Consider the following 20,223-nt stretch of genomic DNA (forward strand, 5'->3'; position numbering starts at 1 on the left):
CATACACTTTTTTAGGCTGTTTATTTTCCCCTGTGGGTTTTACATCCAAATTATTCTTCTCTGAGTTCGAGATACTGGAAATTTTGCAGCCAGGAAAAGCTGTGGAAGGTGTGCTAACGGAAGCGATAGATGATGTAACAGTTTTTGAATTTGGCACTCCATTACATTTCTCATCAGTTATCCCATTGCTAATAAATTTTTTACCTTCAGTATTCTGCTCATTTTTGTAAATCGACTTTTCAACAACCAATTTCTTTTCAGAATTAGAATATAATTTTAATTTCGACTTATCATCACAGCTAGTATTAGAGACCGATTCATTCAAAGTCTGAGAGTGATTAGGTATTGGGGAAGAAGATTCAGATGATTTGGTGCCAACACTCGTATTAGTAATAGTAATTGTTGCCGTAGAAGTTTCGCATTTGGTATCTTCTGATTTTGACGAAGTGCTCGAATTATTACGGGGGGTTTTTCGCAAAAAAGCTTGGCTGAATGGTGCTTCTTTTTGTCTAGTATCCCAAGACTGTCGCCTCCGATTAAAATCATCAGTTGCAGCTCCACCGCCAGAAGAACAAGGCCTCAAATCTCCAACAAGGGCTGAAAAGCGACGTTTTTCGGGCAAGGCAGGTGGTTTATTATCAGATTCGGCAGCGGGACAGAATATTCCGGCGACGGCAACGGGTCGGACGAAAATCCCACCGTTCGTTGTAGCGGACGTTACCTTGGCCTTGGAAGGTGCATTTGTGAGAGATTCAGAACTACCTGGCATTGTGAATATTTTCTGGGTGTCGGCCAAGGAAAACCTCTCGAGACAGAAAATATGATGGCACTTACACCTGCCAGATAACCGCCCACAATGACAGGGGAACAGAGACTAAAAAAGTCTGCATAACCGGTGTTTACATCACCGGCTCTTGACAGTTCGATAATTCATTTTTTCTTCTTCTTTTTCCTTTTAAAACAAGGGAAAGTCCCTTCAAGTCATAAAATTCAAATATCTTCTTAGCAGCATTTAGGAAACAGGGCAGGCAAGATGCGGGGAATTCTAAAAGCCGGCACTCGCAGCGTTCGAAAACGGCAGCAGACTATCTTTCCGAGCGGGGAGACGAAAAGAGAGGAAAAGGGGCAAAAGGAAAAAGACCTCGATTATGCTGAGACAGAAGAGATCTTTTTGGATGAACTCCAACCGGTAGAAGAAAAACCTCAACTATTTTGAGAAACGCTGAAGTGTACGCGCGCCGACGTGTAAAGCGCGTTTTGGCGATCTTTAGAAAAAAGAGCGATTCGAAGAACTGATGAATATTTATCAATAACGAACATTTTTTTATATCCCTTTCCTTCCGCATTGAATAGTGACCTGAGGACTTATAGGGTCTTATTACACCTAATAAGAGGAATTAATGAAATGAGTAAAAATAAATTGAAACAACAAAAGTGAAATGAATTGAAAACAGGTTATGTTTTGTATTAGGGTTACTGTAACAAATAGCTATCTTGTTTAATAAAATGGAAGGAAAAAAAAAGTTGTAGATTAAAAGTATTTGAACAGCTTCGACGCACCTTTCTCTGTCGATAATACATTTTGTTATCAAAAATATTCTCACTTTGACAAATAAGTAAGAATGTTATAATTTGTATCAAAACAAAAATTAATATGCTATAGTTATTATATTACATTTTACATAATAATATATATTACATTGCTTTTTTTTTCAGCTTTAAAAAAGAATCACAAAAATGTATACAAATAAAAGAACTAAATTAACACAACTTTTCCACTTACTAAAAAATTCTTTTTTCCCTAAAAAAAAATGTTTAATCCGAGTTATGGAGTCGGTATTTAAAATTTTACGGTCCGACTCCGGAAATAATGAGAGATCTTATACTCTAATAAACGTTTCTGGTAATCCCAGGAATGTGTTAATATTACTAAGTAAATGTTTGTAGATTTCTATTATTTTTACTGCGCGATTGGAACAAAATTTAATTAATCTAATTTAAAATTAAACATTACATTTTAAAGTTGAAAGAAAAAATTTAACTTTAATCTAATTATTTTTAAAGAATTTTTTTTTTTTAATTACATTAAAATATTCAACATAACTACAGAATTAAAAAAAAAATAAAAAATAAAAATCGGAGTGAAATAGTAGTGAAAAAAAGAAGTTCAATTATTTAATTTTAATATGATAACATTAAGTAAATTAAAAAACTGTTCAATAGTTTAAACTAAGAATATTATCATGAACTATAGACATTTGTTAACTAAGTTTATTATAAATTCGAACTTGTTTGTTAACCATACAATCTGAGTTTTTTTTTTTCCTTTAAAATTTATGAACATAAAGATAGTTTTATTATAAGAATTAAATTACATATTTGACTTCAAAACTACAGTTGTGGATAACAATTCTCATTTAGGCTTTACTTTAACGTTATGAGAACTTTTTTTCAATCCTCTATTTTGATCAGACTATTGGAAATAAATTTAATTGATTGTATTTTTTTTCTTAATTAATTATTTTTTTTAAATTTATTTATTTATTTAATTACCACACTTCCTCCTTTATAATAGCTCAATCTATTTTTTAAATAGTTTCAATAATTTTCGAATTCTTTTTCAGCAGTCTCAGTCAAACAAAGGCTCAAAACATATAAATGGATTAAACTTTGTGATAAATTATAATTTAAATGTTGTTATAATTTAAATATTGTATTATACAATTTAAATATTCAATCGAACATTATTTTTGCTAGCTTAATTACGAATATTTGTCTAAACAACTTTTTTTTTCCAGACTTTTTTAAATCTACGCGACGCAACTTTTAGAGCAAATCTTTCCAACAAATGCCAAATTTTCTCGGACTTCTCGCCTCTGCAACTCTATGTTAAATACAACATGTCCTTACCGAATTAAAACAAATCTACAACTGATCTAAACAAGTAAATAATTATATACATCATTTACGTTACATTATTATAAATATATACTTAAACTTGTATAATACATGAAGTTTACACTAATTAAAGGAGAGAGATGGATTTTAACGCATTGAAAGGCAACTTCAAAAATAAAACTTGATATTAAAAAATCGTAGGGGGTTGATGCCGCAGTTTTGGGTATTCAACTTAACATTACATTTTGATTTGCTGAGTAAATAAGAAGCATTGAAGAAAAAAGCATATGACCTACGATAGAATAAAAAAAAACAATAATAATATTAGAGAATTAGTTCCAGAATTATTAACAGTTAAACTTGTAGGAAGATATACATATTTAGCCGATTTGCAGTCTGCCAAAATGCAACTTTTAAGTTAAAAGCTGAAGTATTGAAAATGCTATTATTGTTTTTGAACCTTACACGATATTTTGCTTCGAAATTTCAATTTTTTCGAAAGTTTTTGCAAATTTAAGTGCTTTTTAGGCATTTTTTTCCAGCTTTTTTTTTGCTTTAATTTAGTTTTCCCTCACAAGATCTTTGTTCCTTTATTTTATAAGCTAGCGATCGACAAAATGTCAACCAAAAGCAGCAAAAAAGTAATAATAATAAAAAAATAAATAAGAAAGAGAGAGATTACATGTTGTTATAAATCTTAATATTTATACTGACAGGGGTCTGTCCAGACATTTTGTGAAAGGTCCGTTTTTCGTGAAATTGTGAAAAAATTACTCACATTCTTTCAACCAGGGTCCGCTTTTATGAATTTGTGCAAATAGGGTCCGTTATTGCAACAAAAAAAAACTTTTTCAAGGAGTTTTTAAATTGTAAAGACATACAAGATTATGCTCAACACTGTAAAATTGTAATTAAAAAAATTAAATTTTAAAAAATAAACAACAATTGCTCCTTCTAAATTAGAGATGCAACATACAAATATTTGGTATTTAGCCTATACTGCTGAACGCAGAATATTCATTTCGGACGAATAATGGAAGAATCGTCTGCGGAAGACAAAACTGAATTCGTTTACATCCATCTTTCTTGTTTTCTGCCCAGGAAAGGGTTTATTCGATTAGCAAAATAATAATGAATATAAACAAATTTGTGAAGGGTCCGATTAAAAGAAAAATCATTTTGTGAAGGGTCCGTTTTTAAGTTAAAATATTTTGTGAAGGGTCCGTTTTTATGAAAAGATATTTTGTGAAGGGTCCGTTAACGGACCCAAATTTCTTCTAAACAGACCCCTGACTGAAATATTTTTAAATTAAAAAAATATCATAGAGGGTGAGAAAAAAACCGTTCCCTATTTGAATTCTTGTCAACCAGAAAAATTACAACTAATTTATTTCTTCTTCTTGGGTCACATAATCTGTATTCCTCAAGTTAAATTTTAATTACAGTACCGATGATAATTTTGAAAAATAAGTAATCGTCTATTTCGTATTATCAAAATGTTCTCACATAAAACTACAATAAATGTATGTTTTAAAGAAATTTTTTTTTTTTTTTGAAAAACATGAAAGTTTAGGGGGAGGGGGACAATTACGAATGAGAAGCAATTTAGGAGGGCGAGGGTTGTGAGCGGGGACTCCAAATATAAGTAAAAAAATACAATTTTATAAATAATAATTACTTAATTGATATTTTGCAACAAGGCTTAAATTATTTTTACGCCTTTTGGAGGCAATTTTATTTCCAAATTCAAAATAAAAATTTTGAGCATTTAAAAAAAAAAAAAAAAAAGTTTAATTTTTCAAAAGAATATAAAATATTTTTTAAACGAAATAAAAGTTTAGAAAGATATAACAATACCATTAGTCAAGAATTATAAATAATAAAAAAAAAGAAAAAAAAATCAAAACCAGACAGAAACACAATTGAGAAAAAATAAAAAAACATTTTGGAGAAGGTAAAAATCTAACAACACTTTCTTTTTGTCAGCACTTTAAAAAGAGGAGGGAGTAAAGATTACGTTACCTCCCTTTCGTTACGTCATCGAGTGTTCAACGTCATTCTGAAGTATCTCTGATTAATGATAAATATCTCCTCAGCTCCAAGTGCTCACAAAATGATTGATATTGAACGCCAGCATTAATCCTTTGCATGTCATTTAAGAATAAACATTCGGAATAATCACAAAATTGTTTATAAATAGTGTCCGGAATTTTTTCAGTAATATAAGTTTCATTAGGCTCTAATAGATTGTTTCAAAAAATAATAATAATAAAAATCGTTGCTTTTAATTTTTTAGCTAAAATTTTTTTTACGCTTTCATTAAAAGAATTTCTTTCTTTATTCCTTCATTTGTTGACCAATTCCTTCACTGATTTATTTATTTAGTCATTTATTCACTCGCTTTAAAAAAAAAAACAATAACAATTTGAATACACAAAATACGAACTTACTTAATACAAAATAAAGTTTGATTAAACATACGTTAACAGCGGTGTCGTAATTTTATAAACAACTTATTTTTAAAGTACTTTCAACTTGACCCGAAATGTTACACATATTTTCATTTAGAATAAAATTTAACGTTGTTATTGGGACGTTATTGTTATTCATTGAATATAAAATATAACGTTGTATTGATTTTGAGAATTTGAACCATCAAATAATTTGCACAAACAAATCCTATTTGCGTATTATTTTTTTATAACTTATTGTTAATAAAATAACAACTAGTTGCTTATGATATTTAATAATTTTAAATCAGTAGATAAGTCTAAAATTTGAAAAGCAAATTTTACTTTTAATAATACATTATTGTAAAAAAATTTAGATATCAAAAAGCTCGAATATTTAAATAGAAAATTAGGAACCAGATGAATAGTTTTATTTACTTTAACTTTTTTAATTACTTTTCTTGTTAGTTATTTCTGCAATGCGGGCATGACTTACAATGCTTGATTTTTACATCATTGTTTCTAAAAAATCTCTTTTATTATAAGTTTTAATCTTGGACGATTTCAGAGCAAGGCTCAACAGTTGAGAAGTGGGTGGGTGACTACACCTTTACTCCGCATAGACTTTCCGATTTAAATTGTAGTAATATAGTGCACGCATGTGCCAAAATTATCTTCGGCTCATTATCGATAGACTGTAATATCTGAAACATTTATTTTGTACTTTGTACACGTTATAGAATCGTACTTTTTCAATAAAATGTTACTTTCAAAGGCCTGTTTAAGAAGAAAAAAAAAAAACTATGCCAAAGTTGATATTTGATTACGTTGTCAAAAGCTTATTTCTTCCACTTTTTGTTGTATTATTAAAACTGTCTTTTTATAATTTTTAGATTTACCAACGAGAAAAAACTAAAAGATTTCGTACATTATTATTTAGCCCCCTCCTTCTCGCTCCCGTGAAAATGACAGGGTGAGGTTTCGCCCTCTATTTCTCGCTCCCGTGAACTGGAGTGTACAGTAGCAAAGCGCCAATAAGAATAAAACTAATTCATTTCTTTTGCCCCGAAAACATTTTATTTCTCATTTTGCACAGCAGAAGCAGTACCAGGATATTTTTAAGGTAATTGTAGATAGTTTATTTTAAACTAGATGTCAGCACTAATCAAGTACGTCATACAAATACAAAAAATAGGCACTTTTATGACCATTTTCGTGAAAATTAACCGATCGTTAAGGGGTTAACTATNCTAGTTGCGCTTGTATAATTTTGATCTAGTTGCGCTTTCTACGTCATTTTGCTAACATCGTTTGGTTTGTTATTTAACATCGTTTGGTTTGTTATTTCTAAGTTAACTTTCAAAAAATTAGCTGGCAACAGCAACGAAAAAGCAGAGATTTTCTTACAAAATGACTGATAACTAAAAAACTAATCCAAATTTTTGAAAAAGAAAAAAAATACTTCTTCATTATGTCAAAACACAATTATGGGCCGAGTTTCGTGCCTGGGCGAGGCTTCTGGGGCGATATATTGTGATTACAGACACACACACAGCCCCGTTTATTATTATGTATAGATGTATAGATAAAATTTAACGTTGTATTGACTTTGAAAATTTGATTCATCAAGTCATCTGCACAAACAAATCCTAATTGCGTATTATTTTTTTATAACTTTTTGTTAACTAAATAATAACTAGTTGCTTATAATATTTAATCATTTTAAATCAGTAGATAGTCTAAGATTCGAAATGCAAATTTTACTTTTAATAATACACTATTGTAAAAAAATTTAGGTATCAAAAAGCTCGAATATTTAAATAGAAAATTAGGAACGAGATGAATAGTTTTATTTACTTTAACTTTTTTAATTAAAACTTTTAAATTAAATTTTTAATTAACTTTTTTAATTTAGAATAAAATTTAACGTTGTATTGACTTTGAAAGTTTGAACCACCAAGTCATTTGCACAAACAAATCCTATTTGCGTATTATTTCTTTATAACTTTTCTTAATAAAATAACAACTTGTTGCTTATAATATTTAATCATTTTAAATCAGTAGACAGTCTAAAATTCGAAAAGCAAATTTTACTTTTTGTAAAAAAAATTTGGTATCAAAAAGCTCGAATATTTAAATAGAAAATTAGGAAAGGGATGAATAGTTTTATTTACTTCAACTTTTTTAATTACTTTTCTTGTCAGTTATTTTTGTAATGCGGGCATGACTTACAATGTTGGTTTTTACATCGTTGTTTCTAAAAAATTTCTTTTATTATAAGGTTTAATCTTGGACGATTTCAGAGCAAGGCTCAATAGTTGAGAAGTGAGTGACTACATCTTTACTCCGCATCGACTTTCCGATATAAATTGTAGTAATAAAGTGCACGAAAGTGCCAGAATTATCTTCAGCTCATTATCGATAGACTGTAATTTCTGAAACATTTATTTTGTAGAAGTTATAGAATTGTACCTTTTTAATAACAAGGCCTGTTTAATTTTTCAAAGGCCTGTTTAGAAAAATAAAAAAAAAAAAANAACTAAAAAAAAAAAAAAAAAAAAAAAAAAAAAAAATATGCCAAAGTTTATATTTGATTACTTTGTCAAAAGCTTATTTCTTCCACTTTTTGTTGTTGTATTATTAAAACTGTCTTTTTATAATTTTTAGATTTACCAAAGAGAAAAAACTAAAAGATTTCGTATATTATTATATTATTATTATTATTTCCTTCTCGCTCCCGTGAAAATGACGGGGTGAGGTTTCGCCCTCTATTTGTCGCTCCCGTGATATTGACGGGCTGGAGTGCTCAGTAGTAACGCGCCAATGAGAATAAAACTAATTCATTTATTTTGCCCCGAAAACATTTTATTTCTCATTTCACACACCAGATGGCAGTACCAGAATATTTTTAAGGTAATTGTAGATAGTTAGTTTATTTTAAACTAGATGTCAGCACTAATTAAATACGTAATACAAATACAAAAAATAGGAACTTTTATGACCGTTTTCCTGAAAATTAACCGATCGTTAAGGGGTTAACTAGCTGGTCCGTCAATACGAACTCATCGCTTAGCGGTTTCTCATTGTCATTCACCAGCACAAATTCGCACAACATATCATCTGCCTACTTGTTCCATATATCTTCGGCAGCATTGCTCTGAATCCTCGCCATCAGTATTTTAATGCAAATCGGAGTGTTGGAAATGTAGCCAAACAAACACACTGCTTTTCGCGGATCCACATAGCCTTACACCTGCGTGAATTAACGGTTTCGCGGTTTAATGGTACAAAAGCTAGTAACGATTATGCTGCGCCAAACACGTGTTAGTAATTTGAGAGAGCATGTTATTTTAGCATAACTGTCAATTAGACTATTACCCCGATAGTTACAAAATATGGAAATCCTTTTTGGTTTTTCTATTAGTCTCATAAAAAAAAACACGTGATTTAAATTTGAGACATTTAACTTAGTAAAAACATGTTACTTAGCATTACTGTCAATTAGGTTAAGTAGCCCGATAACAACAAAGCATAGAAATGAACATTTTTTAGTTTAATCTATCTATCTGATAAGAAACACGTGGTCTATATTTGAGACTATCTTGCAGAAAACATGACAGTAAGCATTACCGCCAATTAAGCTATTTACCCCTAATAACTCCGATTACTACAAAATATCGAAATGAAACTTGAGTTTTTCTATTTATTTCTAACGAAAACACGTGATCCAAATTTAAGACTAGGATCTTGGTAAAAACATGTTATATAGCATTACTGTCAGTTAGGTAAATTAACCCGATAAATGCAAAATATCGTAATGAAACTTTAGTTTTTCTAAACTAAACTCAATGGCGCGACAGCTCATAGAGGGTCAAGGCCTAATGTGCCCATCTCAGTTCTCTTTACCTTGGGCTCTGGGGTGTAGGAGCAGATGCTCTGGTCAGGTGGTCAGCCGAACGCGGAACCCCCAGTGTTTAGTTCCCAAGCATGCTTGGTACTCATTTATTGACTCACTGAAGGGATGAAAGGGTGAGCCAACCTTGCCCGGCCCGAGGATCGAACCCAGGACCTGTGGCACGGAAGCGCGAAGTGCTACCACTCAGCAATCGGGAGTCCTTTAGTTTTTCTATTTATTATATAAAGAAAACATGTTCCAAATTTTAGTTTTCTGACCTTATGGGAGAATTAATGAAGAGTGGGGGCTTTGCCTTTAATATAAATATATATTATTATAGGGCCATCGCTGGACTTAGTGGCGCACCGGGCAAAACTTTTTTAAGGTCCCTTCAAATATTCTATTTCTGCAGAGCCCCTAGGAAAGTAGATAACTTAACTCGTTAGATTTTTGCTTGAGTTTTAATAGTAGTTAAATGATTTTTTAATACAATTATTAAATAAGAACTACAATTTTTTTCTATTTTAACTAATTTTTACAATTTTATTTTCAAGCTTTTAATTATCGTGCGTCTAACCATGTTTTAAAGTAATGCATTTATCGAAAAAATGTTCAAATATATCTTTATTTTCTAAAAGGATTTGATTTCAATGGATAGATGTCGATTTCATTATTGTACCGGGAATTTGACTTCAATGAACTATTTCTTTGGCTCCTGAAGCCATGTCTAGGTACTTAATAAAAATAGAATCTTCAATATAAAGAAGAAGGATTGAAAACCTAAGTATTAAATTTGCTTTTTATGGGTGCATTCATTTAAATTAAGAGATGACGAGGCCACACAAAGCTCATGTTATAGATGATTTTCCGCTGCCATAGACGGAACAGTTGGAGCTCCAGATTTCAAACCTATAAAGCATGTCTCTAAAAAAGTAGATTGCAACATATGAAGCTCTTTAGCAGCCATCCATAGTCAGAATATATGGGTCTATTGCTAAAGAAACACTCTTATAGCCTGAATAGCGTGAGGCCTGTCTATCACTATCAAAAAGCCAGAGAGTGACCTTCATCCTATCATTAGCTCATTTTTGTTTGATTCTCTAATCACTGCTTTTTGACCCCTGACTACAATGTGCGTGACACATGATCATGTGTGTGTACTATAACTGTTGAACAGTATCTTGTTTGGAAATTCCCCATAGGCATCATTGCGAACACTAGTTTCTTTTCGACTTAGTTACAGTTAGACCCAATATGCACTTTGATAAAAAATGTTTAATTGATGGCACAAATTTGAAAAGTTAACACTCTACAGTTTAGTGTCTCTGTCATATAATCACTTTGACTCTTTTTTATTTCAATTTTATTTAATTCCGTTTTGTGTTAAATTCTACTGTTTCTACATTGATACTAAATTTACACTGAAAAGAAAATCTACATTGTTTATCTAAAAATATTTATGTTGCAACTGTAAGTAATAATACTTATCTATCATCTGTTATCTAAAATGGATTGATGGCGCATGTCAAACATATAAATAAGTGTTAGATAACATAAGAGTATATTTAAAGAAAAAATAAAGATAAGCTTTAATATTTAAATCAAACAGTAATTTACTTAAGATACTAAAGAAAATGGACTTTTGTCTTCTTTGACACTATGGTTACTTTAAAAAACATTTAAACATTATATAGAATTAAACTAAAAGAAATAACTATAGAACTAAAGCGAATTTTATGAATTCAATTAAAAATAAAAGAAAACTATAAAATTATCATCTAACTAGTAGTTAAACTTATTGCTACAACTGGACACGGTATAAGATTGGTTAGGAAGAGTTGCCATTTCATAAAACTTTGAAAACAAAACTTGGTTGTGTTTTTTCTTGTATATTTTTGAGTATTAAAGTGAAAACTCTTAAAAACTTCTCAGTGAAATCAATCTATTTTCAAACCGTTAGTCCAATGGTTCCGGGAATGATTGACAAAATCTGAAAATTCCTTTAATTTTGAATGCCACATCATTTTGATTGCCTTCATCAACACACTTTATTTAATAAGATTCTATTAGAATATTCTAGTATGTAATCCAATTGAGAAGATATGAAAATTTAGGCTTCAGTGTGAACATCTTTGGGGAGAAACTAAATAACAATTGAGTTTCTATGATATAGGTTGAACAGGCTGCAGGGGAACTCTAAATCAATAAATCTACTGAGTAGATTTCACATCAGCACTGTAAATTTGGTAAGGAACCAAAATTTTAATTTTGTGCTTTATTTAATTTCTTGTAGTTTTATAAATCAAAAATAATTAAGTAAAATTTTGATGGTCTACTATTGTATTTTAAATGAAAATTTATACATATTATAAAATCAAGAATTTGTGTGTGTGACTGTATCGCGTGTGTGACCGGATCGCGGGTAAATGATACACTTTAAGAATTACAAAATTCATCATGAAGCAAAATGAGTACAATTGTAAACAAATGACGAAAGCCCAATTTTCGATTTTTTAAAAATATTATTTCAAACTTAGACATTTCAAAAAGGGAACTTTTTTATTAGCTTAGCAGAATGTTTCAAAATAAGCCATGGACGATTCAGTTTCCAGGGGTCTGTCTAGGTTTTTCTGAGAGGTTTAATTTAGTTTAATTTAATTTAATTTAGGCATAATTTGTGAAATTTAAAAATTATATAAAAAAATCAACAAAAAATATGCAGGGTATCTGCTACATTTTAGATTTTCAAATTCATGACTTTCCAGGACTAATTCCAAGACTTAACGAAGCTACTATTTTCTCTGACAAAAACACAGCAATAAATTTAAAAAAGCATTATAAAATAACATTAATTCAAATGATAGGCACAACCAAAACTAATATACTCTTCTTATTAATAGATTTCATATTTAAAAAACAGCCTAATAAAAGAGTTGAGGCAATAAAATAGCTGGAAAAAATACAAAAGCAAATTTTGTTTTCTATTTTTCTGCAGAATTATATTCTAAATATACTTTTCTTGTTCATCAGAGAGGAAAGAAATACTCCTGATTTTTCTGCTCTCATTTCGGAATTTTAAAAAAAAAATTGCCAATGACTGGCTTGCTTCAGCTAGAATTTTAAATTCATAAAATAAAAAAAGCAAATAATAATAAAAATTCTGAAATCACAGAAGTTTAAAAGATAGTTCCCTCCAGAAAAAATGTTTTTTCTTTCATTTTTTTGAAAGAACACCATAATTTTTAAAGAACAGGATAATAACATTTTATATTTTAATAAAATATGACTGTGAGTGAGGATTTTGTTACAAATTCTGATAAACACTGTGAAATTGGGGGGGAGGGGTAAATTCCATTTTAAAAATTAGATTTTTCGGAGACCTAAATCCATGCTTCTTTAAAAAAAAGTTAAAATCATGACATTTCATGACAAATTTTGTTCAATACTGAAATTCATGACTTTCCAGGTGCACGGATACCCTTAATATGGTAATATGGTAAATACCCTTAATGCGGATACCCTTAATATGGTAATATGGTAAATACCCTTAATATGGTACCCTTAATATGATATAGATTACTGTTTCTTACGGGATAGAAAAATAAAATTTCAAGAAAAAGTATTTTGTGAAACTACTGTTTTTCTTAAAGTTGAATTTGTGAAGGCAACGCTAAATGGTAGTAAATTTGGCCTGGACAGACCCCTGGTTTTTTAAATATTTTAAAGATAACATATTGTTGATGCTTGTTAGCTTATTGCTCCTATCAAAAAAGTTAGTTTATTGTGTGTTCTGTATTATTTAATTATTTTTATTCATTATGCCAGGTCATCTGAATGATCAAAGTGAACGTGATAGCATAAGTGGACTATGTCACCAGATTAATATTTCTTAAGATTATCTACACCGGTTTATTTTGTATATAGTTACGCTTTAAAAACTTGCTACTATAAAACCAAATCTGCTATAGAATTTTAAAACTGAAAATGAAAATTAAGGGAGAAATGGAACTAATTTGTTTATGAGAGTGTAAAAAATTGGCTAAATATTATTGACATCCTTCACGTTTAATTAATTTTGGTAATCGGTACCAACTGAAATAAAAATATAAGCTATTAACTAAAAAGCAATATTAATGGAGAAAATATACTTCATTACGGGATACTGTAAAAAGTTACCATACTATAGGTAGCCTACTAACATCATAGTAATTGCTGTAGTTGATACTAAATATACTCTTATATAGACACAAAGTATTTTAGAGTAAACTCCGTGCCATTACAGCTAAGCCAATAAATACTGAACATTTTTAGGACAGATTTCTTAAGTTCCCCTGAAGATCTAAGTACAGGAGAAAGTAGCTTGACTGCAGTAAATTTTAAATATTAAAAGTTGCCTTCAGCAACAGCATTATGCCAGTTGATACTTAATACAGATATTTTGATATATCTTTATTTTGATGGGATGAACTACTAAAAATGTGTTTTACTTAATCTAATAACGTAAATCCACAAGTAATCTATACACATAATAAAATCAAGAATTTGTGCGTGTCTGTCTGTGTGCCTGTATATCAGATTGCAGGTATATACTCTAAGCTCTAAAAATATGAGATTCAAAATTAATCTGAATGAGTAAAATTGTAAACAAGTTACGAAGCCCTATTTTTGATTTTTTTTTTAATTATATTTAAAATTCAGAGATATTTAAAAAATGGATTTTTCTCATTTGCTTAGCAGAAGCCATTCAGTTAGTAAAAACCATTGTTTTAAAATAAGCTATGGACGATTCTGTTTATTCAAATATTTTATAAACATCAGTTATGTTGGCTTAGATCTTTCATAAAAAAAATTATTTACTGTGCATTTTCTTATCTTTAATTATATTTTATTTGTTAAGCCAGGTTATCTGAATGATCAACGTCATCCTCGTAGCATAAGCAAACTACATCACCAAATTATTATTTCTATGTGTTTATTTTGTTTAAAGTTATGCTTTTATAACGTGTTTTTATATGACTAAATAATTTAAAATCAATACTAATTGAAATTTTAAAAAAATGAGCTTTGTACTGAAAAGGTAAATAATGGAGAAATGGAACTTATTTAAATTTACTGAGGATAAACATAAAAAAAAAAAAACACCAATATCATTATTGACGCCAATGATAATTAATTGTGGTATTAGTTACAAATTGAAGTAAAATAATAGGCTATGCACTAAAAGTAACATTTATAGAGAAATGCTAATAATTCATTTAAGATAGCGTAAAAAATCGGAAACTATTATTGACCCTAATGATGCTTAATTAATTTCAGTAACAGGTACAAATTGAAATAAAAAATAAGCTATGAACTAAAGAAGCAAAGTTTATGGAAAAAATGTACTTATTCATTACAGGAACTGCAAAAAGTCCACATACTATTATTGACACCAATGATGGTTAATTTTGGAAAAAGGCACACTATACGCATATTAATTGGGGCAATTTTAAAAGGTACCAAATAATCTCTTACATAAATACAGAGTATTTTATGAGTAAATTTGTTGCAGATTACAGCTGAACCAATACCGGACACTTTTATGATCGATTTTTTATGGCCTTTCGTAGATATATGAACACAAGAAAGTAGCTTGAAGGTGGTAAATTTTAAATATCATGTGTTGCCTCGAGCAACGGAATTCTGGCAGATGATACTGAATATAGTTAATCCTTATATGCGATGAACTACTTAATGCGTGTTTTGCTTAATCTAAAAACGCAAATCCAAGAAGGGCAACAAATAATAATAAATAAATGAAAAACATTGGAATTATTTTAGCCTTAATATTTGTCTGAAAGTTATGGGTGCAATTATGTAGTGTTGTACAGTACTGATTAATTGATACCTTTATTTTCACCCCATACAAAGAACGGGTATTCAGCTAGTGAATAATTAATACAATAACACATCCTAAAAAAACTGGTTAATCCATACACTTTTGTTAACTACAATAATTGTCTTCCTGATATTTGAAGTATAGCACACAATTTCTTCCATAACCCCACCAGTTTTATTCCCTCCTGTTTAACTGACATATAGGCTGTCTGAAAACTTAATAGCGGGTTGAAAATGCATTTTGAATCAAGTATACTAGTGAAAAATTTATTGTTAAAAGAATTAATTGACAACCCCAGGGGCGGCAGATACTTCTATAAAAAAAAAGTGACTTTTGTGATTGTTTAAAAATAGTGACCATTTTTAACAAAAAAGTGACCACATAGGAAGAGCATAAGGGAAGAATTTAATATGAAACAAAATGGCACCTTTTTTATACAATGCTATAATTTGTAAGAGAGATACAATTTACTTAAGTAAAAAGATCTTAGTCTTTGTTCATAAAAATAACCTTGGACCCTGTGCCGTTTTCATTCTTATAAGTGGAAAAGAAGTGGAAAGTGGAAAAGAAAGAGTAAAAGGGTGATAGTAGATTTCTATTTTTGGAAAATGGGAAATATTTACAATACATATGTCAGCATTTAGATGACGGGGAATTTTATTCTTGACCAAAACAAAAATCTCAAAATATAATTATTAAACACAAAATATAAATTTAAAACAAAATTTATTTTTCAGAATTTTCTTAAAAATAAGACTAATGAAATTCTGATTTAATAATTGACTATATTTTATAATTTTTTTGTACAATATTTTATTCTATAATAATTTTTTTCCAGTTTTGTGAAGTTTCAATCAAACATTTTAAAAGTGTTTTACACAGAATTTAAATGCTGGACTTCAATAGCATACATTTATTAATTATTTTGTTTTAATATGTTTCTATTCTATTAATATGTTCTTTACTTCCAGTTGGAATAAGCAGGCTACCACTCTTTAACATAGAATTTGTATTTTATCCAAGTAAGTTTTTGGTTTTAATATAATTCATTGTAAATAACTCATTGATTATGAGTTTTGATATAACCAAATAGTTGAACAAGAGAATTTTCAGTAATTAATTTTTCAATGTTAAAAAATCTACATAAAATACTATTATTAAAAGCATGATAAAAATTGTGTATAAAAATTTTAAAAAAATTTATGTTAACGAAATAAGTAGAGCTTTAAAGTTTGTCAAAGTTTCAACAGAAATTAACTTCAAAGTTTTTTTAAAAAAATGCCTAGTAGCCAAAAAAAAAATTTAACAGCACAACTATTAACATATTGTGTTTCCTCCTCCCTAACTAAAGATTGAAATGAAATCTTCCAAATTTGAAAAAAATTATTTATATAAAATGTTAAGTGTTAAACTGAGTACACAAAAATAATAAATTTGAAAGGCTTGAAGCAATATAATGATAAGCAAACTTTTTTTCTTCAAAAAAGAACATTTTTTTAATGAAACTATATTTTAGTATTGTTTCAAACAAGGTACTAAATATATTTCTGGGATTTCCACTATATAGCAACACAATATGCAGAAGTATGAAAATTGTAATGCTTTTTGCCAAAACTGCTCATAAAAAATGAACAATTTAAACTGTGACTTATCATTATATTGCATTAAGCGCTTCAATCATAAGAAACATTGCTCAGCAAAATATGTCTATAAAATAGTTGCATATCTTACCTTCACTTCAAGTTTATCATTTGTTATTTTAAGCTCATTTCTTTCTTTTTCCAATTTCTCTAATTTTGCTTTCAGTGTGTCTAACTCTTCCTGCATTAAAATAAAATGAATTCACATAAATATCAATAAAACTAAATTATTTTTTACATTTGTAGCATTGAGATATTGTTTATATCAGATTATATGTAAAAAGTGCCACAACTCTTTGATATCAAACAACTAAAAATAGGCCTTTGCTTGACTACTTTTGAGGAATTAATTTATTAATAAAAAGAATGTTTTTGCACCCTATTTACGGGGTTATGCATAAACCTTTTGATTGAAGTAAATGGCTCAAGGGATAGAACACTAACGTCTCAGAAAGGGAATCAAGGTTCAAATTTTGGTAATAGCTGGTCAATTCTCATACTACACAGTTAGCATACAATAAACCCAATAGTAGAGTTTTTATGAGTTAAAATCTCATTGTCATTGGAAATGATATCTGTAAATGGTTTTCTTGGTTTATCTTTCCATGCAACCCAAATGTTGGTTTGTTCAATCAAAAAGTTCTTCTTAAAGTTATGCTTATTACAATGCTTGAATTACATCATTTTGTTAGAGGTTCAAAATTACAAGTCTAGGGAATTGAACAACATTGATTAAAAAAAAAAAACTCTGCTGTTCAATGCAATAAAGTAAATACAATAAAATAAAATTGCCGCATGTTAGTACTATTTAATGGTGCCAAAAAAATGAGATTTTATAGATAAAAAAAACACTATCTTTTAGTTTTATTGTAACATAAAAATATTGGGCAAATGTGTTTTTAATTGATAAAGATTGATTTTCTTTCAAAATTTTTGAATTTTTTACAAACTATAAATTTTAAACTTTTCATTACACTTGAATACATACATATATATAGATATATAGCATAATAAATAAATACAAATAACATGAAGAAAATAAAGTAAAACAATTTTTTTTTATTGCGCATAAGCTGCAAGTAAACAGAACTCATAAAATAAGCTCAAAATGTAGAGAAAACAAGGCGAAAATTACAGAGCAATGAAAGAAGGGGTAAAAAATAATAGTAATAATAAAAATAACATGAAACCAGAAGGAAAAAAAAATCCGAAAAAAAAAAGGATAACAATTTTAAAAATCCGGAAAATAAAAGATATAATCTCTTCATCAGCTTACACGATTATATCCACAAAAAAGAGTGCTTTCTAATATTGTATCAATATAGTTAAAGCAATAAAATAGAACGCAATAAGTAAAAATATCACGTAAAAGCAGAAAATTAAATATAAAGAAAAAACAGAATAAAACATGAAATGAAATCAAAAAAGCGAGTAGCGAATTCAAATGAACTTACACGTACAGGAAATTTTTCAAAAATGATTTAAATTATTTTCGAAACAAGATTGCCAGATTGCAAAAAATGAAAACAAAAGCGCAAATTGAGATAAAAGCATAAGTAGAGGATTTTTGTATTACTGAAGTGCGTTTGATTTGTTAGTTACCAAGGATGGGTCCGAAATGGATGTGCGCAAAGTAATATTATACTGGATAATTTAAAGAAGTTGACAATTGATAATTATAGAAAATAGATATTTATTTAAGAAAAAAAAATATAAAATAGAAAAGAGAAAGAAACATGAATTGCTTGTTTTGCACATAATTTTAGCCACGGATTTATATATATAAATATATATAATATACACACAGTCTAGACAGTTAAGTATGACCCTTCCATTATATCAATTACTACATGGAGTCCTCTTTGCTGTTCCATAGACGCAATATCATTTTAATGCCCATTAGATTCCCGAAAAATCACTCCAAAAACAGAAGCAAGATACATTTTTGCTTTCAAAACTAACATTATTCCATTGACATCAAGTCAGTCAATAACAAAAGTCTCTAGAAAACTATTCAAACCACTATTTCTTTTGATGTTACCTCTCAATAAAAATAAAAACATCTTGAATTCTCAATGAATGAAGAAAACGTGGCAGGACCAACTATTCTTAATCTAGAAGGTCCTGAGTTGTAATCTATGGACGACAAAAAAATGCGAAATATGGATTACTTTCCACTATTGAGAATTTAAAGTGTATATTGCAACATCATTTAGAAATAAAGAGTTTCTTGTATAATCATAACCATTCAAAATTTCTTTTCATAAGGTTCTATATATTTATCAATCATATTTTTCTTGTTTACAAAGTGTTGTAAGAGGGGGTTTATTAATTTTGGATTAATTTTGTAAAAATACATGTTATTTATTATTCATAATCTTTTTCATTTTAGTTTTGCTCATTCTCTGGACGCACGTTATTTGGCGAAAATGACTGCCATTAACCATTGTAATGCTATATCCTTAGAGCACAAATCAGAAAATTTCAAAAGAATTGGATAGAAGAATAATAGAAATGGCTAAACTATTTTAGAAACCGAAAAGCATTTTGTTTAAAATAATTAATAATTGTGATATAATTCTAAAGGCAGAAGAGCAGAGTGTTCTAATTTCATGGCATCATTTAAAATTAATTGTGATTTAAAATTTTAAGATCTAAATAAAACACAGAATAGCTAAGATATATGCTCAATATTAAAAGATGTCATTTGAAAAAATGAAAATGTATTTCTAACCTTTACTGTACTATATTAAATAATACTTTTACTATACTGACTTAAAAAAAAAGTACTTGTCAGTTTTATAATTCTGTTTACTTGTAAAAAATAGTGTGTGTGTGCTTTTTTTTTCAAAATAAATGCAGTATTTATGAAATATAAAAAATCTTTTCACTAATTTTATGTTGTCGTGATATAGCAACCTCACGTAATAACGTCAATTTTTGTTTGGAACACAGTGGCAGTCATAACGAGCATCGACTGTACAAACAAATAAAAAATTTACAATGGAAATAAATTCACAATTAAACCAACTTTTTCATTGATAAGAAACACTTTAAATTTACTCATTTTAACATATCTCAAAAGGTTAAAAAAATTACTTACAGTTTTCAAACGCAAATCTTCCTCAGTTCGATGAACATCCAATAAAGGTAAAATTTTCACATATAGTCGCCACCAAGGCCAACTTCTTATTGCTAAGAATTTGCGTACATTTCTTTGTATGCAGCATATTGCAAGTTCCTGAACCTGTAAAAATAAATAAAATGCCAGTAAGGAATCTGAATTGTAAAAAGTTAAAAACAATGACCTTAAATATAAGAATTATAAGAGAATAAAAATAATAAAGACGTTAATTATAAAATCTACATAAAAAACACACAATAGTATGGTTTAAAGATATTTGATGTTTAAATATATTTACATAATACACTTAATTTACACTGAGAAATAATTGAAAAAAA

At 28.7% G+C, this 20,223-nt stretch overlaps 1 protein-coding gene across 5 annotated transcripts in view; it reads right to left on the reverse strand.

The window, feature by feature from the left end:
- Positions 1-20,223, reverse strand: part of LOC107449233 (unconventional myosin-XVIIIa) — a 141,081-nt gene that overhangs the window by 78,106 nt on the left and 42,752 nt on the right. For all 5 annotated transcript variants that reach the window (XM_071182899.1, XM_071182895.1, XM_071182897.1 and 2 more), the window contains exons 20-21: positions 19,865-20,008; positions 16,853-16,942 (exon numbers count right to left, since the gene is read on the reverse strand). In XM_071182899.1, the coding sequence (XP_071039000.1) occupies positions 16,853-16,942; positions 19,865-20,008 (234 nt within the window). The remainder of the gene's footprint in view (positions 1-16,852; positions 16,943-19,864; positions 20,009-20,223) is intronic.

Source organism: Parasteatoda tepidariorum, chromosome 7, assembly GCF_043381705.1.
Source record: "Parasteatoda tepidariorum isolate YZ-2023 chromosome 7, CAS_Ptep_4.0, whole genome shotgun sequence".
Lineage (NCBI taxonomy): Eukaryota > Metazoa > Arthropoda > Arachnida > Araneae > Theridiidae > Parasteatoda > Parasteatoda tepidariorum.